We start from the raw sequence: 24,641 nt of genomic DNA on the forward strand, positions 1-24,641 counted from the left end.
TCAAGACTGAAGGCAGTCAGGCAGGAGTTTCCTCCTACTCCAAGGGGTCAATCTTTTCGTTCTATTCAGGCCTTCAACTGGGCCCCACTCAAAAGTGACTGGCTAAGGCTCACCCACATTAGAAAGGGCAATCTGCTTTACTCATTCTACCAATTCAAATTCTAATCTCATTCAGAAACACCGTCACAGATATACCCAGAAAATGTTTGACCAAATGTCTGGGTACTCCATAGACCAGTCAAGCTGACATATAAAATTAAGCATCACTATTACTAATTAGCTTTTAATCCCAATAAGTAATATATGCATCTTATTTATATGAGAAATTCTTATCGACTGAAATAGATTCAGAATTACAAAGACTAATGTTATCTATTAACATTAGCTCTGATTCATCACATACCCTTCTTTAAGTATAAAATAAGATTTTTCTCAAAAAAGAACAAAAAAAGAAAAAAACATGAAAAATAAGAATACAAAAAAAAAGAAAAAAACAAAAAAAGATTTTTCTCATTCTATATACAATAAATCACTATGGACTCTTATTTAAGGTATAGAACCTCATCTCAGGGATATTTTAAGGTACTTTAAATATAGAAAAATATTTTTATTTAAGTTTTTTCATACCAGTATATATTTTGAGTGATTATCTAAAAAGATATTTTACAAGTTACCTTAATAATAGAGCAAAAATCATAGTTTGTTTAACATAGCTGATTTATGAAAAAACATTTCCTTTAAAGAAATGAAATCTCAGGTAAGTAGATTTTCCATAAAGTGACTTCAGATACATAGTTTACTTCATGTTGTGACATCACAGTCAATGTTATTACACATAGAGTCAATTATTGAAATGTTTTCATGTTTTGCTATTTAATTTGATTAAATTAAAGCCAAATGACTAGTTTTGACATTATTTTTATTTCTTAATTTCCTCCTTTCCTTTTGTACATCACGACTATCATATTAACTGTTCTTGCTTCCATCAGAAATGAAGAAAATATAAATGCTATGCTATGCTTTTATTAACTAAAATTGTTTAATGAGCCATTTTGTAGGCGCCTGTAAAATCCAATTGTGATGAATTTATAAAGGAGACATCAAAAAAGGACTCAACACATTATTTACAATAGCCAAGGTATGGAAGCAACCTAAGTGTCCATCCACAGGTATATGGAGGGCTTCCCTGGTGGCGCAGTGGTTAAGAATCCACCTGCCAATGCAGGAGACACGGGTTCAAGCCCTGGTCCGGGAAGATCCCACATGCCATGGAGCAACTAAGCTCATGCACAACAACTACTGAGCCTACATCTAGAGCCTGTGGGCCACAACTACTGAAGCCCACGCACCTAGAGCCCATGCTCCCAACGAGAGAAGCCACTGCAATGAGAAGCCCGTGCACCGCAACCAAGAGTAGCCCCCATTCACTGCAAGCAGAGAAAAGCCCACGCGCAGCAACGAAGACCCAACGCAGCCAAAAACAAAATAAAATAAAATAAATAAATTTATAAAAACAGATATATGGATAAAGAAGATGTAGTATATATATATATACATATATATATCACACATACACACACACAGTGGAATACTACTCAGCCATTAATAAGAATGAAAATTTTTTAAATTGAAGTATAGTTGATTTACAATGTTTCAGATGTACAGCAAAAGAATATATATATATATTCTTTTTCAGATTCTTTTCCATTATAGGTTACTGCAAGATATTAAATATAGTTCCCCATGCGACAGTAGGTCCTTGTTGTTTATCTATTTTGTATACAGTAGTGTGTATCTGTTAATCCCTAGTTTACCCCTCCCCACTTTTCCCTGGTAACCTTAAGTTTGTTTTCCATGTCTGAAAAAAGAATGAAATTTTGCCATTTGCAGCAACACGGATGGACTTGGAGGGCATTATGCTAAGTGAAATAAGTCAGACAGAGAAAGACAAATACTGTATGGTATCACTTATATGTAGAATCTAAAACTACAACACAAAGTGAATAAAACAAAAAGAAACAGACTCACAGATACAGAGAACAAACTAGTGGCTACCACTGGGGAGAGGGAAGGAGGCAGAGGCAATATATGGGTAGGGGGAAAAAAAAAGGGTTATATTATGGGATTATATGAAATTATCTGGGTGAAACTTTTGAAAATTGTAAGGCACTGTACAATTTTAAAAATCTTTCATTCAATAAAAGAAATTTTTAAAAAGGGCTCAAAATTAATGTACTTAAAATAAATAGAGAAGAATACCTTTAAGCTCAGCAGATATTCACAAACAGCGTAACAAATGCCAATACCTTCTTCTGTATTAGTACCTCTGCCAAGTTCATCAATTAATATGAGTGATTTGTCATTAGCATTATGCAGAATATATGCTATCTGAAAATATAATTTCAGTATTATTCATTGTGACCAAACAGCTGTCACTATTATAGGAAAAAATGAGGAAAAATCCAGTCTCATAATTAGTTCATTTGAAATATATTTTTACAGAGAAATCCTGCTGAGCAGAAACTAACACATTGCTTTTCTTTCTAAAAATCTCATTACTAGTAATTCCAATAGAATAAATAAATTAACAGAATACATTTTTGGAGTGTACCTAAATAGTCATATGTGTATGAGACAACAGGGTAAATAAACATTATCTAAAATATTGATGTTTCAGATACAGTGAAATAAAGCAATGAATTAAATGTTTAAATAAAGCACAAAGATGGTCATTTTCTTCTCTACAAATGATTAATCAATTGTTGTCATAAAATGCTCGGAACTATCTCTCAAATTTATTTTAACATCTCTATAGCCAGTAACAATGAAAAGAAAAATTTAGGGAAAAGCATCCAAGTCCATTGATTCCCAGTTAAAGAAACTTAAACCCATGCCCAATAAAGACATATGTCATGACACAATAGTAACCTTCATGGCCATTTTACCTTTCCATAGGACTAAGCTTCTTGAGAGCTAGGACCACTTAAAAAAACACCTCAAGCACCCAATTTATTGCTATATTCTCCCATAGATAGTCAACACATACTAAATAATTATATAAATATCATATACTGTGGACAAATAACTTTATTCTCCCACTATCTAAAGAAAAAAAGTTATCTGTATAGTGATCCAATAACTCCTACCTACTAAAGATAGCCCAAGAGCTATACTGAATTCCTTTAGCCCTTCAAGCTTACTTGACATTTGCTCAGATCAAAAATAGGTGATGATACGTACTTTGTTAGAGGAAGTGAAAATTCTACAAGAGCATAGAAGAGGATGATTTTTAAAAGCCTTTTAACACAGTGATTTTTTATTTTAAAATCAAGCCTAACAGGAACAATAGATACTATGCAAAATGTTCCTGAATAGGTCATTGTTTTCTGAAGTCTTTTATATATTCCACACAAAAACATGAATGCGCATTTTTATTATTCAATAATACTAGCTTTTTCTTTAAAGCTGTATTTTTCATTAAAACATTTGCTTCCATTTCCACATAAGACAGAAATTAGGAAGCTGTCTTTGACTGCCCTCTGGCTCTTGTAGAGGAGTATAAACACATCTGCATGCTTTAGTATAAGAATACTTTCTTATGTTATAATTGACCATTAATAGGAGAATTCAACATGCTTTTAACAGAAGAAAAGTTGAGCTTGGGTACCTCTTTCATTTCCTTCATAAATGTTGATGAATTTGTTTCAATATCATCATCAGTACTTATTCTTGTAAAAATCTGTTCAGCAATTCTAAAGGAAGCATATTCTGCTGGAACATATGATCCTATAAAATATAAGGTCAAAGTAAACTGAGATGCTTTTATAAAACATAAGTACTACTAACATTTTGCACTTTCTACCAACTCAGATTATTTACTAGCCTCTCTAAGAATTAATGTGGTGGAAAGATCACTGGGTATGGAACTAGAAGATGTGGCCCCAGCTCTGTCACTTACTGTACAACCTTGGACAGCATTTAATTCTCCCAGCTTCATCTTCCTCATATAAAAAATGGAAATACTTACCCTACCTATTGTACAAAGTTATTTGGAAGTTGGAAATAGATAATATATATTCAAGTACATTAGAAAGATTTGTTATAAACTTGATAAAAATTTTAAATAATATATTTAGATGATAAAGAATACTCAAAATATGAAAATCTGAAGGAAATGGTTATGAAGCTCAAGTTGATAAAATCATTATAGAAAGATATACTAGGAAATATCTGTTATTAGAAGAGTACAGAAATACACACAATTAGAATGAATGCAAAACACTTAATTTTTTTAATAAGGTAAATTTTCATCCACAAGACTGCTTCTGTCTGAGAAATTTTCAGGCTAACTAATCTAAAATATTCATATTTTGAAAACAAATCAATCTGATTAACGTACCTAACTCTATACAAAATGGGATACAAAAGGCATTCTAAAACCATAAGAAGATAAAAATATACAAATAGTTGAATGGGAAAAGTATCAAGCATACAGAACTCTGTACAGACAAAATGGTGAAATAATGGGAGTGAAGAAACAAAGCCAGATTAGTCCAGGATTTAAAATAAAGGCAAAGGTGAAGAACAGGATCTACCTCTGAATAATAAGGACTAGCAGGAAGAGAAAGCAAAAGTCAGGATAATACTAATAAAAATAAAAGTAATAATAATCACAGTAGCAATTATAATGATCACACCTCAGAAAGCAGATATCTTAAATACAACTTTCTCATAGGATTGCCAAAAGGATTAAATGGGAAAATAAATGTGAAAGTACCAAGTATAGAATATAGTGTATATGGTATATGTTAATATTTTCCCTTCTCTCTTATTTCCACCAAAAAGGCTCTCAACTTATCGTCGTATCAAAGAAACCTACTGGCTGGTATTTTGCTTCTAATCTGGCTCTCCTCTAACCGTACATTAACCAGAGTGAGCTATCTAAAACTCAAATCCAATTATGCCATTCTCCTGCTTAAATTTCAATAGCTCCCTATAGATTTCTGGATAAAGTTCTATCTCCTCCATTAAGTACCTAAGGCCCTTCACAATCTGACTCCTGCCCATCTCTTCAGCTTTAAGCCTGCCACTTCTCACAGCCACTCTTTGTTCTACAAAGCAAAAGAACCACTAAGCCTCTGGATTCCTTGTGGTTCCTTGGGAACATCATACTGTTTTTTGCTTCTGTGCTTTGGAACATTCTCTTACCTCTATCTGGAAAGTCTCCTTCTTTCTCATACCCTTCCCTTAAGTCCACAGCATTTTAATTTTTTTATTTTTTTATTTTTTTATTTTTTTGCTGCGGTACGCGGGCCTCTCACTGCTGTGGCCTCTCCAGTTGCGGAGCACAGGCTCCGGACGCGCAGGCCCAGCGGCCACGGCTCACGGGCCCAGCCGCTCCGCGGCACGTGGGATCCTCCCAGACCGGGGCACAAACCCGTTTCCCCTGCATCGGCAGGCGGACTCTCAACCACTGCGCCACCAGGGAAGCCCCACAGCATTTTATATATATTATCTCGCTTAATCTTTACAACAGTTCTTAGACGTAGGTACTATTATAATTTTTATTTACAGACAGAAAAACTAAGGAGGTTAAATAATTTGCCTAAGATCATACAGCCAGTAACTAGACAAGCTAGGTCTAGCTCCAAAGCCTATATTCTTAACTTTGGTGCCTTTCAAGTCCTACTGTTTCCTTTATGATCAGATCACATATTATATATACTTTTAGGTATTTCAGAGGCTGAAGATGGACAGTGACAAGAGAAGTAGAGTAATAGTAATTTTCTTCAAATATTTGAGAGGCTATTCTCAGGAGATACTAGATGATTCTGAAAGGCATAGAAGATAAGAATTAGGACTAATGAGTAGAAGTTATAGGAAGTCAAATTTCAATTCAGTATAATGAATGTTCTAACAATTACAGCTATCCAACAATTAGATAGCTTGTTTATCTAAAGGACAGAACTCCTTATAATAATTCAAACAGAAGTAAGATTATCATGTAACATATGAATCAGTATTCTTATAAGGGGAGGGAAGTTATCTAAGATGGCCTTTTAAATTATAAACTCAATAAAATATTTACTCTTTATTCATTCATTTGTTCATCTCTAATTTTCTTTCCCGGTAGTAAGGGTAAACTTGCACTGTATGATCAATATTGCTATTGCTGTATTTCTCTTACAATCCATTACACTAGACCAAGGTTTTTCAACCACATCTTGGGCTGGATAAATCTTTCTTGTGTATGTGTGTGGACTGGGGTGGGGGTGTGGGGTGGGTGAAATGGAGAAGGTGGCTGTCCTGTGCATTGCAGGATATTTAGCAGCATCTCTGGATTTTATACTCCCCTCAGTTGTTACAATTAAAAATGTCTCCAGACACTGCCAAATTCCAGGGGGTGAGGGGAACCAAACTCATGCCTGGTTGAGAACCACTGCATTAGGACCAATCATCTCATCTCTGATTCATATAGTCCTCAAGGAACCCAGTTTTCAGAGATAAGTGGTGAGTATGCCTCTATGACAAGAAATATGTAACAATGTTGGGCCAGTGACAGCCATTTACATGTGTGTGTATACACACATGTATGTAATATATCAGTTGCTGTGGCCAAGTTATTGGTACCCCTTAAATTAAGTAAGGGAAATGTTTCTGTGCCCAATGTTATAATTTTGGGAAAATCTTACATGGGTTCTTAGAAGCAGCAGTTTATCCTACTTATTTCACTTTTCCTCCCAACAAACTTTCTGAATCTCAGATAATTATATGATTCAGTTTAGCAGTAATTGATACAACATTAATAGCTATTGTAAGGAAATTTCTACTTTTGATATATCCCACAAAATTTTCAGTACAATGTAATCCAAATTGAATGGAGCTTAATAAATACCAAATAGTAAAACTTATGGTATATATATATATATATATTAGACACTATTATACTTTTAGGTAAGAAATCTACTCCAAAGTGTTCTTGGGTTAATTAAGCACCTAGATCTAAAATACTGGGCACAGGCGGAGTCAAGATGGTGGACTAGGAGGATGCAGAATTCGTGTCTCCGCACAACTAGGGCACCTACCAGGCACCACTGGGGGACCACGGACACCTAAGGGGATGGGAGGAACCCTCAGCGACCGGGGAGGACGTGGGGCATGTGGGGAGTGAAGGGGGAGGAGAAGTGGAGGTGGGATGGGACTGGTGCCCCTGAAGGGTGGCTGGGGGAGGGGAAGGGATCCCACACCTGAAGGGGGAAATTGGGGGACCATTGGGAGGGCAGAGAATCAAAAGGGAGTGTGGCTAGGTTTCCCCTGCCCACTTGGGCCCCTGGGAGCCTGCTGAGATCCAAGGCCTGATCCTCTGCCCACCAAGGCCCCCTCCAGCCTGGCAGGTCCTGAGGGAGTGGGAGGGAGGGAGGAGAGCAAAAGTAAAGGCCGGACCTCCGAGACTGGCACCCCTGAGGGGTGGCTGGGGGAGGAGAGGAATTCCTACACCCAGTGGGACCCACCCACAGTTAGGAGTCCAGCAGGGACGGGGGAGACCCTGGGGGAGACACCGGGGGAGACGGTGGGGGTGGCACGCAGAGGAGGAAGGAAACGCGGCCAGTGCTTTCCCTGTCCACTTAGGCACCGGGGAGCCTGTTGGGCTCCCAGGCCTAATCCTCTGCCTTCCGAGGCTACCTCCTGACATGCAGAGCCCAAGTCCCGCCCCTACACCCCCACCCAGGGCCCTAACTCTACACTAGGAGACACCATCCAATGTACTGGACCTAAACCCCACCCACACACCCTCCCTCAGGGCCTTATCTCCAAACTCCAGAACCCCACACTCCAGAGGCCCTCCTTTCCATGTGTTATCTCCCCACTTTGGCACAGGTCCTAAGTAGAGGCTCCGCCTCACGCTTGAATGTCACCCTACCTAGGCCCCACCGCCAAGGCCTTTTCTGGCTGCATGGGTCCTGAGCCTAGGCCCCGCCCCATGCTCAAACGTCACCCCCGCCCCCCACCTACGTCCTGCCCTGCCCTCCCCCTGCCCTAAACCCCGCCCCTTCCTAAGTTCCACCCCCCCAAACTCCACCCCCAAAGCCAAGACTTTTTTTCCCCCCTCTTTTAGATTCGGGTTCTGTTTTACCTTGTTGATTCATTGTTGTTGATTCATTTATATTTTTATTTTTCCTAATAAATATTTTATTTTTCTAATTTTCTTTTATTCTTTATACTTTGTTATTGTTCTCTCCTTTTGGCCCGTTCCCCACCACAGCCCTCCTTTTTTTTTTTTTTTTCTGTTGTGGTTTTATTTTACCTTGTTGCAGTTGTTTCAATTATATTTTTATTTTTCCTAATATATTTTTTATCCTTCTAACTTTATTTTGTTTATTATTCTTTGATATTATACTGCTCCATTTTTTTCTTTCTTTCTTTCTTTTTTTTTTTTTTCTGGTGCCACGCAGCTTGCGGAATCTTGTTTCCCAGGCTGGAGGTCAGGCCTGAGCTCCGGTGGTGGGAGCTCTGAGTCCAAATCACTGGACTAAGAGAGAACCTCAGACCCCAGGGAATATCAATTGGAGTGAGGCCTCTTGGAGGTCCTCATCTCAGCACCAAGACCCAGCTCTATCCAACTGCCCGCAAACTCCAGTGCTAGACGCCTCAGGCCAAAAAACCAGTAAGACAGGAATACAGCACAATCCATCAAAAAAATAAAAAATGAAATGACAAAAAGTATGTTACAGACGAAGGAGCAAAGTAAAAACCTACAAGACCAAATAAATGAAGCCGAAATACGCAAACTACCTGAAAAAGAATTCAGAGTAATGATAGTAAAGATGATCCAAACTCTTGGAAACAGAATGGAGAAAATACAAGAACATATAAAAAGGATCTAGAAGAACTAAAGAGCAAACAAATAGTGATGAACAACACAATAACTGAAATTAAAAATACTCTAGAAGGAATCAATAGAATAACTGAGGCAGAAGTACAGAAACATGAGCTAGAAGATAAAATGGTGGAAATAATTGCCAGGGAGAATAAAGAAAAAGAATGAGAAGAATTCAGGACAGGCTCAGAGGTCTCTGGGACAACATTAAACATGGGAGCATTTGAATTACAGGGCTCCCAGAAGAAGAAGACAAAAAGAAAGGGTCTGAGAAAACATCTGAAGAGATTATAGTCGAAAATTTCCATAACATGGTAAAGGAAATAGTCAATCAAATCTAGGAAGTGCAGAGAGTCCCATACAGGATAAACCCAAAGAGAAACACACTAAGACACATATTAATCAAACTATCAAAAATTAAATATAAAGAAAAAATATTAAAAGCAGCAAGGGAAAAGCAACAAATAATATACAAGTGATTCCCCATCAGGTTAACAGCTGATCTTTCAGCAGAAACTCTGCAAGCCAGAAGGGAGTGGCAGGACGTATTTAAAGTGATGAAAGGGAAAAACCTACAACCAAGATTTCTCTACCCACAAAGGATCTCATTCAGGTTCGATGGAGAAATTAAAACCTTTACAGACAAGGGATTTCCGTGGTAGTGCAGTGGTGAAGAATCCACCTACCAATGCAGGGGACATGGGTTTGAGCCCTGGTCTGGGAAAACCCCACATGTGGTGGAGCAACTAAGCCAGTGTGCCACAACTACTGAGCCTGCGCTCTAGAGCCCATGAGCCACAACTACTGAACCCATGTGCCACAACTACTGAAGCCCATGCGCCTAGAGCCCGTGCTTCACAACAAGAGAAGCCAACACAATGAGAAGCCGCACACCACAATGAAGAGTAGCCTCCGCTTGCCATAACTAGAAAAAGCCTGCATGCAGCAATGAATATCCAACACAGCCAAAATCAAATAAAGTTTTAAAAAAATCTTAAAAAAAAAACCTTTACACATAAGCAAAAGATAAGAGAATTCAGCACCACCAAACCAGCTTTACAACAAATGCTAAAGGAACTTCTCTTGGCAGGAAACACAAGAGAAGGAAAAGACATACAAAAACAAAGCCAAAACAATTAAGAAAATGGTAATAAGAACATACATATCAATAATTACCTTAAATGTAAATAGATTAAATGCTCCAACCAAAAGATACAGATTGGCTGAATGGATACAAAAACAAGACCTGTATATATGCTCTCTACAAGAGACCCACTTCAGATCTAGGGACACATACAGACTGAAAATGAGGGGATGGGAAAAAGATATTCCATGCAAATGGAAAACAAAAGAAAGCTGGAGTAGCAATTCTCATATCAGAAAAATAGACTTTAAAATAAAAACTATTATAAGAGACAAAGAAGGACACTACATAATGATCAAGGGATCAATCCAAGAAGAAGATATAACAACTGTAAATATTTACCCACCCAACATAGGAGCACCTCAATACAAAAGGCAAATACTAACAGCCATAAACAGGGAAATCAACAGTAACACTATAATAGTAGGTGACTTTAACACTCCACTTACACCAATCAACAGATCATCCAAACAGAAAATAAATAAGGAAACTCAAGTTTTAAATGACACATTAAAAAAGATGGATCTAATTGATATTTATAGGACATTCCATCCAAAAACCACAGAATACACTTTCTTCACAAGTGCTCATGGAACATTCTCCAGGATAGACCATATCTTGGGTCATAAATAAAGCCTTTGTAAATTTAATAAAATTGAAATCATATCAAGTATCTTTTCCGACCACAACGCTATGAGACTAGATATCAATTATGGGAAAAAAACTAAAAAAAACCCAAACACATGGAGGCTAAGCAATATGCTACTAAACAACCAACAGATCACTGAAGAAATCAAAGAGGAAATCCAAAAATATCTAGAAACAAATGGCAATGAAAACACGATGACCCAAAACCTATGGGATGCAGCAAAAGTGGTTCTAAGAGGGAAGTTTATAGCAATACAATCTTACCTCAAGAAACAAGAAAAATCTCAAATAAACAACCTAGAGAGTCCGCCTGCCGATGCACGGGACATGGGTTCGTGCCCCTGTCCGGGAAGATCCCATAGGCCATGGAGCAACTAGGCCCGTGAGCCATGGCCGCTGAGCCTGCGCGTCCGGAGCCTGTGCTCCACAATGCGAGAGGCCACACAGTGAGAGGCCTGCGTACCACACACACACAAGAAAATAAATAAATAAAACTAAAAGCTGGTTCTGTGAGAAGATAAACAAACTTGATAAACCATTAGCCAGGACAACCTGGAAGAAATGGACAAATTCTTACAAAAGTACAACCTTTCAAGACTGAACCAGTAAGAAATAGAAAACATGAACAGACTAATCACAAGCACTGAAATTGAAACTGTGATTAACAATCTTCCAACAAATAAAAGTCCAGGGCCACATGGCTTCAAAGGCGAATTCTATCAAACATTTAGAGAAGAGCTAACACCTATCCTTCTCAAACTCTCCCAAAATATAGCAGAGGGAGGAACACTCCTAAACTCATTCTACGAGGCCACCATCACCCTGATACGAAAACCCAAAAAAGAGGTCACAAAGAGAGAAAACTACAGGCCAATATCACTGAGGAACATAGATGCAAAAATCCTCAACAAAATACTAGCAAACAGAATCCAACAGCACATTAAAGGATCATACACCATGATCAAGTGGGGTTTATCCCAGGAATGCAAGGATTCTTCAATATATGCAAATCAGTCAATGTGATACACCATATTAAGAAATTGAAGTATAAAAACCATATGATAATCTCAGATGCAGGAAAAGCTTTTGACAACATTCAGTACCCATTTACGATAAAAACTCTTCAGGAAGTGGGCATAGAGGGAACCTACCTCAACATAATAAAAGCCATATATGACAAACCTACAGCCAACATCATTCTCAATGGTGAAAAACTGAAAGCATTTCCTCTAAGATCAGGAACAAGACAAGGCTGCCCACTCTCACCACTATTATTCAACATAGTTTTGGAAGTTTTAGCCATGGCAGTCAAAGAGAAAAAAATGAAATGAATCCAAGTAGGATAAGAAGAAGTAAAACTGTCGCTGTTTACAGGTGGCATGATACTATACAAAGAAAATCCTAAAGATGCCACCAGAAAACTACTAGAGCTAATCAATGAATTTGGTAAAGTAGCAGGATACAAAATTAATGCACAGAAATCTCCTGCATTCCTATACACTAACAACAAAAAATCAGAAAGAGAAATCAAGGAAACACCCCCATTTACCACTGCAACAAAAACATGAAATACTGAGGAATAAACATACCTAAGGAGGCAAAAGACCTGTATGCAGAAAACTACAAGACACTGATGAAAGAAATCAAAGATGATACAAACAGATGGAAAGATATACCATGTTCTTGGATTGGAAGAATTAATATTGTGAAAGTGACTATACTACCCAAAGCATCTACAGATTCAGTGCAATCCCTGTCAAATTACCAATGGCATTTTTCACAGAACTAGAACAAAACATTTGAGAATTTGTATGGAAACACAAAAGACCTCGAATAGCCAAAGCAATCTTGAGAAAGAAAAATGGAACTGGAGGAATAAGGCTCCCTGGCTTCAGACATACTACAAAGCTATAGTAATCAAGACAGTATTGTACTGGCACAAAAACAGGAATATGGATCAATGGAACAGGAAAGAAAGCCCAGAGATAAACCCACATACATATAGTCACCTTATCTTTGACAAAGGAGGCAAGAATATACAATGTAGAAAAGACAGCCTCTTCAATAAGTGGACCTGGGAAAACTGGACAGCTACATGTAAAAGAATGAAATTAGAACACTCCCTAACACCATACACGAAAATAAACTTCAAATGGATTAAATAAAATATTTGGAAACAAAGCAACTGACAAAGGATTAACCTCCAGAATATACAAGCAACTCATACAAGCAGCTCAATATCAAAAAAACGAACAACCCAATCTAAAATGGGCAGAAGACCTAAATAGACATTTCTCCAAAGAAGATATACAGATTGCTAACAAACACATGAAAGGATGCTCAACATCACTAACCATTAGAGAAATGCAAATCAAAACTACAATGAGGTATTATCTCACTCTGGTCATATTGGCCATCATCAAAAAATGTACAAACAATAAATGCTGGAGAGGGTGTGGAGAAAAGGGAACCCTCCTACACTGTTTGTGGGCATGTAATTGATACAGCCACTATGGAGAACAGTATGGAGGCCATGAAAAGAAACGAAATTGAGTTATTTGTAGTGAGGTGGATGGACCTACAGTCTGTCATGCAGAGTGAAGTAATTCAGAAAGAGAAAAGCAAATACTGTATGCTAACACATATATATGGTATCTAAAAAAAAAAATGGTTGTGATGAACCTAGGGGCAGGACAGGAATAAAGATGAAGACGTAGAGAATGGGCTTGAGGACACGGGGAGTGGGAAGGGTAAGCTGGGACAGAGAGAGTAGCACTGACATATACACACTAACAAATGTAAAACAGATAGCTAGTGGGAAGCAGCTGCATAGCACAGCAAGATCAGATTGGTGCTTTGTGACCACCCAGAAGGGTGGATATGGAGGGTGCAAGGGAGATGCAAGAGGGAGTGGATATGGAGATATATGTATGCATATAGCTGATTCACTTTGTTATACAGCAGAAACTAACACAACATTGTAAAGCAATTATACTTCAATAAAGATGTTAAAAAAAATAAAAATAAAACACTGGGCACAAAATGTTTTAAATGGGAGCAGAATTGGTAATTATAAAGTAAATCCATAACTTACCAATCTGGGCCATAATCTGACAAAGAGCAATCTGTTTCAAATATGTGGATTTCCCACTCATATTTGGTCCAGTTATGATAAAAAAATTACTCCCTTCTGTAATATAAGTATTGTTGGCAACAGGTTTTTCCACAGATATTTTTTCAAGAATGGGGTGCCATCCATGTTTGATTGCTAAAGTATCAGTAAACTCTGGTCGAACTAAAGAGAAAAATGTTTTTGAAAGATTAATATATTTATACTTAAAGATTTTGTGATATGTACATATTGGTTAGTGATTTTACCTGGGTCAATTTGGAACAATATCATTAAGGTATTATTTTATCTCCAATCCTTCTAAATTATAATTGACATAGTCTAATCACATCACAACTTTTATTCATTTCCAGAAAAATCTAAGACTTAGCTCCCTGTCATTGTGCTGGGCTCCAAAAGAGTTCATAACGTTTTCAGATTTGCATAAATTAAAACGAATCAACCAGCCATTGATAACACTTTTAAAATAACAATTAATTTACAAGTACTCTAAAACTGCACATTTACTTAATCCTTGTCTTAAGCATTATTTCAAATTTGACATACTTAGCTTTCCAAATGAGGTCTGAAAATAGAGTAAAACCAAATAAAAACATAATTTTATGTCCAAAGTTATAGAAATTCTGTCTAAAAAGAAATCTCAGAGGGTAGAGAAAACAGACACAAAAGATTTTGTTAATTTATAGCAAGAAACAATGATCAGGTCTGTACAGATAATTTCTGAGGTGAAGAGGGTGGGAGGACAAGTAAAAATTAAAATGCTACATGCTTCTAGATGAAACACATGGATAAACTTGAAAGCATTCATTATAAAAGTGAGGCTGATTAGAAAAAATTTTTTTACTATTTTTAAATCATTTTTAACATCAAAAATTCACTACTTATAAGTTTTGAGTTTCAGAATGGTCCCTCTCAAAATGGAGCAACATCAAATATCTTAATAGTTAAGAAAACTACTATTAGGGCTTCCCTGGTGGTGCAGTGGTTGGGAGTCCGCCTGCCAATGCAGGGGACACGGGTTCGTGCCCCGGTATGGGAGGATCCCACATGCCGCGGAGCGGCTGGGCCCGTGAGCCATGGCCGCTGAGCCTGCGCGTCCGGAGCCTGTGCTCCGCAACGGGAGAGGCCGCAACAGTGAGAGGCCCGCGTACTGCAAAAAAAAAAAAAAAAAAGAAAACTACTATTAAAATAGCTGATCTCTAATGTAAGGTTTTAACCCCAAAAGAGACATAAAGGATTGAAAAGTTTTGGCCTATATAATACCAATTGAAAAATTTAACATTTCCATAAGAAATACAGAAATATCAAAAATGAAAAAAATCTTTGTAAAATACCTTTTCCCATCATACAGTCTTTCTTATTTGGGGAAACTTTAAAGTTTCTTGCAGTTTTTTTTTCTTCGTGATTTCTCAGTAAATAATTTTCTGACTTTTAAAAGAAAATTTAAGGATAATTTCACTTTCTCTATTTTGAGTCTTAGTCTAGAACCATAAGCAAGACACTGTATTTCAGGTAAAAAAAAAAAGTAAACCATTCATAATTGTTATATAAAATTGCTTGAATGGAATACAAATTTCAGTATGCAACGTATTTATCCCACAGAAAATAACTTACCATAGTCAGAAAGAGTGCAGGCATGAGCAAATGACAGTAGCATATCCAGCATTGACACAGTGTCAGACAGTTTATATAAGCAATGAATATGTTCATAAATCTCACTAAGCAGTTTGCACACTACCCTGAAAGTACATGTTTGGTAAGACAAGTAGTGTCTTTTACAGAGGGACATACAATGCAACTGTAAAACAATATTAAATTCATTGTCTGAGGTAAAATAACATTCACATTTGAGTTGTACACTACAGGTAAAGTCTATTGTTCTATTGCCTCATTTTAGAGATGAGGAAATTGAAGCTTATACTCAAGGTTACAGTTACTTAGTAGCAAAGAATCCATCTTCTAGTGTGTTAACACCAAGTTTTAAAAATAACTGCTTTTATTAAATATTAATAAAACAAATTTTTATTAATAGAAATATTTTATATAGGTCAAAGCAAGCCGTCACTATACTTCAACAGATCCCATCTGCTAATAATTTTGTTTTTGCAGTGTTAAATTCAACACAAAAGCTATTATGTATTTTCTCTCACCCATTCTCTCTCTCCCTCTCTCTCTCTCTTCTCACACATACACACACACACACACACACACACACACACATATCCTAACAACATAATTATTTAAGCTTTTATGTGGCAGTTATCATATTGTGACATAATATAAAAGTTTTTCCCTTACATGGAGAAATATGTTCCCCAGCTTACTATATCTTATAATCTTTTTGGTCTATGCTCTGAAATTGTTTTGAAAGCCCAACATTTATCTTTATCATCTCAGCTTACCAATGTCCTAGTTCTTATTTCTAGACACATTCCTACCGTTTCCTGAACAGCAAAAGACTGGCATTATTGTGATATTGTTATGTAAGTACTAAGGCATGAGAATTTGAGGGCTTACATACTAAAGAAAAAGAATAAACCTAATGAAACTTATCTGGGCCCAAGATAAGCCCAGATGTGCCAAGTTCTACATCATGGTGGAATATATACTACAAAAGTATCAGTGGTACTACAGGTATTTCAAGCTCATGTCATTATGACATTTCTTAAAACTTTATAAAAAGAATGAATGAAGTACTGCTGAAATGTAGAAATTTGGTTGGGTATCAAACTTTTTCTATAACACAGTAAAATGTGTTTGTTTGGTTTGGTTTGGTTTTGTAATTAAGATTTGCCCCGAATGTTCTGTGAGGCTCAGTGATCCCAATCACAATGACAGACTTTAAAGTTTTAAATGGTTTTCCAGAAAATGGTCTTTTCTTGCTAACATTTGTAACTACAATTTTCCACAACCAGACAAAAAGTCAATTAAAGAAACTTATAGTACCTCAAATTAAGCCAATTTAATTCAGTATTCAAAAATTTCAAGTGCTCTTACATGTAAGTCATGTGATAGATTTCTCTCAAAGACTCTTGGCATCTTTCATTCATTTTAATTAAATCTGCTGATGTAAAGCTGTAAGAATTTTTCACTTTAGAAATCTGCTAGGAGATTAAAAAATAAATGTCAAGATACATATATACTCTTATGAAATAAAACATACAGATTTAAAACAATAGAAGTATAGGTACTTAGGTTAATCACTTTAATTTTTCAGGTAATAATCTCACAAAAAAAGTCCCAAATAATGTTTGTGAAAGAGAAAAGGAAGATCACTTCTAAAGTTAAAGCAGAATTTTTTAACGTGGTCCATCTGACATGACTATTTTTACAGGTCTTAAAGTAGCCATGTAGAAATGCTAAAACACTACATCTTATTACCAAGTAATAATATCCACGGTAGACAGTAATCCTCACTCCCTCTCTGATCCCTCCCTGTCTTAGCCCTTGGCCCATATCCAAACCTCACTCAATCTCTAACCCCATTACTAACTCTCAGCCCATTCTTTACTTCATCCATCCCTCATTACTTGCTAATACAATATGTATTTTAAAGATCAGAAAGTTGAATGGTTTGTCTTTGTCAAAAGGTACTCCCTGGGGGCAGAGAAAACAAAGATTAGAGTGGGTTAGACTTTCCCAAACTGGTATATTGTGGAGGAGTTAACATGTATATAGAAAAAAATATCACCCTGGCCCAAAGGTTTGGCAATACTGGATTTTAAAAAATCAAGCATATTTCTCTACTTTAGGACTTTTATTAAACCTTTAATAGGCAGATGTGCATTGAGAAGAGATAGTACAGTACTTTCCAAACTTCTTTGATCAAAACTTCCTTTTGGACTTTCTTTCTTCATTTTCCTTTTTTTACCCATACCAAGCTCTCAAAACTGTGGGAAACACTGTGTTTGGTATTTCTCTAAAAAAATCTTCTCAATCGCTTTTTGATTAGTAAAGCTATTAGGTGGGTGGGTAGGAGTAAGAGAAGCAATACACAAAACATTCAGAAATTTGTCATGTAATACTCAAGAAGTGCCTTAAAATATGTAAATGTAATTCTGTAAAGTCAGAAACAATAATTTCCTAACCAAAACTCTAGAATGAACCTTAATAAACTCTGAAGGAAGCTGATCATTGGGTAGGGCTGCACAATCTGTAGTCATCTGAATGAAAAATCCTCGAGCAGAGCTAAAACTTGTCCTTAAAGGAAGACTATATTTTTCTGCAAGCTGCGATATCATTCCTAGTGACCAGAAACAAGAAAAACAAAAACAAAGAGATTTTAGTGTGAAAAATTACTCTTCGTGTTTAAAAAAATCATATAACTTTTTCTTGTTATTTTATATGTAAGTAGGAAGGTCTTGTTACCTTTTTTTTAATTTGAAGTATAGTTGTTTTACATTGCATTTGTTTCATGTGTGCAACATAGTGATCCAGTGGGATTCTTTTGCACATTATATTCCATTATAGGTTATTACAAGATATTGAATATAATTCCCAGTTATATAGTAAATCCTTAACACTTATCTATTTTATGTATAGTAGTTTGTATCTGTTAATTCCATACTCCTAATTTGTCCCTCCTTCCCTCTCTCCTGTGGTAACCATGAGTTTGTTTTCTATGTCTGAGTCTGTTCCCGTTTTGTATATAGATTCATTTGTATTATTTTTTATTTTTTTCAACTTTGAAGGCAGGAAAGATTTTTTTAATGACACTTAATCAAGAGAACCATTGTCTACTCCTGGATTATTTCTGTGTCTCCTAAGAGAAGACACTTGTGAGTCCAATTAAAACTCAATCCACTAACTTGTGGTCGCAACTGTGTCATGCATCTGTGTTTGCCCCACTGCAGTGTCGAGCCCACTGCTCTGTTCAGTGCTGGTTGGTGTTCTATCAATGTCTGCCAATTTAATAAATGACTGAATAAATGAAAAAGTGAATGAGAAAAACTTAGAGCCTTAGCCAGGTTCTCCTTCTGATCATTTAGATGGTGCTTACTTCCAAATTACCTGAGAAGGACCTGGTGCTAGAATAAAAATAAATAGCTTACTAAAGAGTGAAAAAGTTTAAAAAAGTTAAAAAAGTAAAAAGTAAAAAAATAGTTTTTTTTTTAAAAAAAGGGCAATAAAAACAAAACCAGAAAATCAAATAAATGATAGAAGGTTCCACTTTTAGCTAGGATATTAAAAAGTCACAAAAAACCATCAGTGCCACTGTAACCATGAGAAAACAATACATTTAGAAATCTTCTGTCATAAAAGATATTGAAAGAGGTCCGGACACAAGTCTAAATGAATGGAATTCCAAAGAGAGACAAGCCCTAGATGACTGGGCATGAGTAAGTGGAAGGCAGCTGCTGTTGGTAAAGAAACTCTGCTGGGATGAGGAGGAATGAGCCACACTTCAACCAGCCAGGCCTGGCTGCTTGGCAGATTAGAACAGAGAGACAGCCAGCTCTCGCTGTAGCCCATTCTCCCTCCCAATATTTTTTAAAATTAATTTTTATTGTAGTACAGTTGCTTTACAATGTTGTATAAGTTTCTCCTGTACAGCAAAATGAATCAGCTATACATATACATATATCCCCTTTGATGGATTTCCTTCCCATTTAGGTCACCACAGTGCATTAAGTAGAGTTCCCTGTACTACACAATATGTTCTCATTAATTATCTATTTTACATATAGTATCAAGAGCGTATATGTGTCAATCCCAATCTCCTAATCATCCCACCACCCCCACTCTCCCTCTTGATATCCCTACGTTTGTCCTCTACATCAGTGTCTCTATTTCTGCTTTGCAAATAAAATCATCTATACCATTTTTCTAGATTCTACATATATGCGTTAATATACAATATTTGTTTCTCTCTTTCTGACTTACTCCACTCTAGGTCCATCCACGTCTCTACAAATGACCCAATTTTGTTCCTTTTTATGGCTGAGTAATATTCCATTGTATATATGTACCACACCTTTATCCATTCCTCTGTTGATGGACATTTCGGTTGCTTCCATGTCCTTGCTATTGTAAATAGTGCTGCAGTGAACATTGGGGTGCATGTGTCTTTTTGAATTATTGTTTTCTCTGGGTATATGCCCTGTAGTGGGATTGCTGGGTCATAAGGTAGCTCTATTTTTAGTTTTTTAAGGAACAGCCATACTGTTTTCCATAGTGGCTGTATCAATTTACATTCCCACCAACAGTGCAAGAGGGTTCCCTTTTCTCCACACCCTCTCCAGCATTTATTGTTTATAGATTTTTTTTGGTGATGGCCATTCTGACCTGTGTGAGGTGATCTCACTGTAGTTTTCATTCACATTTCCCTAATAATTAGTGACGTTGAGCATCTTTTCATGTGCCTCTTGGCCATCTGTATGTCTTCCTGGAGAAATGTCTGTTTAGGTCGTCTGCCCATTTTTTGTTTGGGTTGTTTGTTTCTTTGATATTGAGCTGCATGAGCTGCTTGTATATTTTGGAGATTAATCCTTTGTCAGTTGTTTCATTTGCAAATATTTTCTCTCATTCTGAGGGTTGTCTTTTCATCTTGTTTATGGTTTCCTTTGCTATGCAAAGGCTTTTAAGTTTCATTAGGTCCCATTTGTTTATTTTTGTTTTTATTTTCATTACTCTAGGAGGTGAGTCAAAAAAGATCTTGCTGTGATTTATGTCAAAGAGTGTTCTGCCTATGTTTTCCTGTAAGAGTTTTATAGTGTCTGGCCTTACATTTAGGTCTTTAATCCATTTTGAGTTCAATGATGAACTCTTATCAATTCTTCCTTCAACCTCTGCATCTCTCTCTTCTCATATACACCCTAAATAATGCTTTGTTAACTTGTAATAGCTTAAAATAGTTCCTCTTTCCATTACTCCACTCAAATTCACTCAACATATCTTCTTGATCAATTTCATTCCATAGAGCAAAAACATCTCAGTGCCTCTTCATTCTCCTTGGGAAAAATCTCCAATCTGGCCTTCGAAAACTGAATTCTGATCCCCAGTCTACATTTCTGACTTTATCTCTTAGTAGTTCTGTAAGGAAATGCCCTATACCATCATAACAAATTTCCTCACTCATCCCTTAAGGTTTCCTCAGGCCATTGTGCTTCAGTTTGTACCACTGCCAGAGGGCAGGATTCCTTTTTAGGCTATTCTACTAAAAATATTCCCATCCTCTATGCCTCCACACCCAGTCACACTCTGACCCCTCTGACCTACTATTTTTTTCTTCATGTATCTTAAATACATGTGAAATTATGTACTATATATGATTGATATACTTTATATATCAATAATGGATATACATATATATATATATATATATATACACACATACATATGTGTGTATGTTTCTTTATTATCTGTGTCTACTACTATTATAGCTCCATGAGGACAGGGACTTTGTTCTGTTCACTATGTATTCCCAGTACCTAGGACAGTGTCTGTATTAACTAGGAGGTTAATAAATTCACAAAATGAACTACTGTACTAGCTGAAATGCTACCTCTTCTAGACAAAAATGGTATCTCATCCTCCAATGAAACCCTTTAGCACTGATAGCCAGTATTTTTCATGCAATTTATACTCAACGTTGTATGAAGGTAAACTACTCTCCTAGCCTTCATGTAACCCTATATTTAAATTTGAAGGAACTCTAAATTTAAGTTTGTAGAAAAGAAGGGACACATTATAACACTTTGAGATCTTTTTTTATAAAGTCTCCTTAAATGATAATATCTGTTAACATTATCTGTTATTTGTTTTGGTAACAAAAAATAAATTTAAAATATGCATCATTAATATAATCAGCAAAAAAGCACAACATGTACTAAAAAAGTTTTTGTTTTTTTTTTTTGCGGTACATGGGCCTCTCACTGTTGTGGCCTCTCCCATTGCGGAGCACAGGCTCTGGACGTGCAGGCTCAGCAGCCATGGCTCACGGGCCTAGCCACTCCACGGCATGTGGGATCTTCCCGGACCGGGGCACGAACCCGTGTCCCCTGCATTGGCAGGAGGACTCTCAACCACTGCGCCACCAGGGAAGCCCAAAAAGTTTGTTTTATTTCTAAAAAACAGAATAAATATGTTCAAATAATTACATTACCTGCTATGTCATCTACAATCTCTGTATATGTTCTTCTGGCTATGTCAAGAAATTCATTTATGTTAGACCTCACTGCATAGCACTTCTGAGTCCTCATGTTCAGGCATCCTTTCATGTATCTTGCATCATCATTAATAACTGTTTTAATCTTGTCAAGTATGATTACAAACCTAAAAAAGAATATTATAGGCAATAAGTCAAACAGTTATGTTAATTGATAATTTGAATAACAGTTAATGATAGCAAATAACATATTTTCTTAAAATTATTGTTGAAAATCAATATATATAAAATTACATAAATTAGGACTGTGACTACATCAATTGTAAACTATTTCGTCAGTCATAACTACTCTCCTAAAATAACATGAGACCACCAAGAACAATCCTACAACTGATAATAAACAGATCTCCCAAATTACACATACTAACTGTGTCTGTGAATATAAAATATATCCTTGAAGCACTTTATAAAAATTCTGGCTTCATGCTCATTGACTCAATAAGCATTTACTTATACCATGTAGCAATCACTGTGTTAGGTGCAGGGATTCAAAGAAGGATTAACGTATGGTCCTTGCCCTCAGCTGGTGAAAGGGAGATTAAGCATATTATGAGACAGTATAACAGGAACCTTTCAATTATTAGTGTCTAAGTGCAGTGATCATGCAGACCAGGAGTCTGGTAACACCTATTTTCCTAACCTTTTATTTTACAGTATTGTTCTGTATTTATCTGTAATAATTCGGTTTTATTAACCTCATTTTGTGACCTCACATAAGGTGTGAATCTTGAATCAATAAAATAACAGTTTTTAAGTATCACAAGTCTTTTTGTTCAAGAACCAAGGTGCCACTGCTAAAAGCAATACTAAAATTAAACTGTAATTAGATCTTATTCAGTATGCATATAGACTATTTTTTGGTTACATTAAGTTCTTCATGATTTAACACAAAAGAATAATATATTTTTATGTTTGCAAGTCTTTCCATGGAGAATAGTTAAAAAAAAGAAATATTAAAATTTTGTATGATTTCAATTTTTAATGCTATTCTAATTGTCCATTAACACAAACCCTCAATGTGCTGTTACCCTATTTATTGGTATTTATAAAATGTAATATGTAAATAAATTTTTAATGAACAGTTTAAAATTTCTGTTAACCAAAGCTCAAGTAATTGTTCTATAGAATACAATTAGAGTTCTTAAGATCAGTTATGATCAGGAAGAAAGAAATAATCTGCTGTTTTATTAACAGTTGAATGACAAAGACCTCTTATCTTCCAAGGAACCACAGTAAGCTCTTAATAAAGGTGTGTTACAGTTCTTCAGAGTAATCTATTAAAGAATAAAGAAAAAGATAGTTAAGGATAATAAATTATGACATTATTCAAACAAAGCATTTTAGACTTGTTTAGTACTTCACATTTTACCAAGTATTTTCTTGCTTCATCTTCTCATTTATATGCTCATAAAAGAAACTTTAGGTATGTAGGTGAACACAGATTGTATCTGGCCCATTTTTCAGATAAAGAGCACATGGCTAAACAGTGGCATCCACTGCTTTACTATTATGACTTTTATTTTTCTTGCCACCCAACTAACATTAACATTAATCTACTTATTAATGTAGTTAAACTAGTTTAATTAACTACTTATTAATGCAGTTAAACAGTTATCATTGTACATTCAGAGTACTCTACATATAACTCCAAAATTTGGGTTAAATGTATTAACTAAAAAAGTGTTTTGTATATTTGTAAATAGAACAACTTCTCCATTCTTATATGGCGAAAGTAGGGATTTATTTTGCTTAATGGAAAATATGAGTGATCACTATTTGAATAAACAGAAAAGAGAGAAAACATAGGTAACCTGACTTTTACCTCCTATTTTAGTTTTGTTATGAGGCAATGGCAATAACTTTTTTGATTAATAGAAAAATAATACTTACATACCAATAAAAACTAGAACTGCATAAGAGCATAAAGAAAAACATTTAAATCACTCATTATTCTACCACCTTTACAAAGATAAATACTCTAAGTATTATATTTCCTGTCCCTTTTTCAAATCAAAAAACTTATATCATTACATGCTCCTTTTCTCCCCCATCTATTTAAAAAGAGATGAAAAAAAATCACCATTCTGTAACCATCGGAGTTACTTCAGGTAAGAGTCATTAATAAATAACAAAATCAATGGGTGAAAGTTTGACAAGAAATAGTATATTTACACAGTCTCATGGTATCTCTCCAGAGATTACTTATAACTTTATAATGATGTAATTAATCAAAGTTATTATCACCAAGAAGAGAAAGAAAAATGACATCGTGTGCCTCCTGATGTAATACACTGAGAAAGATACAACATTGCTCATAGAGTATTATTGCCAAATATGTGTAAGCAGAATTTAATCATGAGGAAACAATCACACAAACTGAGGAATATCTTTTTAAACAACTGACCCGGCGCCTGTGGCCGCTGGTTTCCCTGCACATTTGGCACCGCCAGGGCTCTCGTGATCCAAGCAGTCATACCACCTCTGCACCTGGTCCTCACAGGGGCAGACCAAGAGCTCCAAGGCAGCCTCAGAACCAGACTCCTGTGGGTGGACCACATGCAGAGGTGGGGATAAAACCAAAGCTGAACCCCAGGGACAGGGTGACAAAGGAAGAAGACCGAAAATCTTTCCATCAGTTGTACAAGATGCAGATCAAATCTCCGCGATCAGCTAG

At 36.1% G+C, this 24,641-nt stretch overlaps 1 protein-coding gene across 1 annotated transcript in view; it reads right to left on the bottom strand.

The window, feature by feature from the left end:
• Positions 1-24,641, bottom strand: part of MSH4 (mutS homolog 4) — a 93,926-nt gene that overhangs the window by 14,760 nt on the left and 54,525 nt on the right. The window contains exons 10-17 of the mRNA XM_055084514.1: positions 23,177-23,241; positions 21,905-22,074; positions 17,907-18,043; positions 16,798-16,901; positions 15,415-15,539; positions 13,765-13,965; positions 3,668-3,786; positions 2,260-2,388 (exon numbers count right to left, since the gene is read on the bottom strand). Coding sequence (XP_054940489.1) covers positions 2,260-2,388; positions 3,668-3,786; positions 13,765-13,965; positions 15,415-15,539; positions 16,798-16,901; positions 17,907-18,043; positions 21,905-22,074; positions 23,177-23,241 — 1,050 coding nt within the window. The remainder of the gene's footprint in view (positions 1-2,259; positions 2,389-3,667; positions 3,787-13,764; positions 13,966-15,414; positions 15,540-16,797; positions 16,902-17,906; positions 18,044-21,904; positions 22,075-23,176; positions 23,242-24,641) is intronic.

This window comes from Physeter macrocephalus, chromosome 4, assembly GCF_002837175.3.
Source record: "Physeter macrocephalus isolate SW-GA chromosome 4, ASM283717v5, whole genome shotgun sequence".
Taxonomy (NCBI): domain Eukaryota; kingdom Metazoa; phylum Chordata; class Mammalia; order Artiodactyla; family Physeteridae; genus Physeter; species Physeter macrocephalus.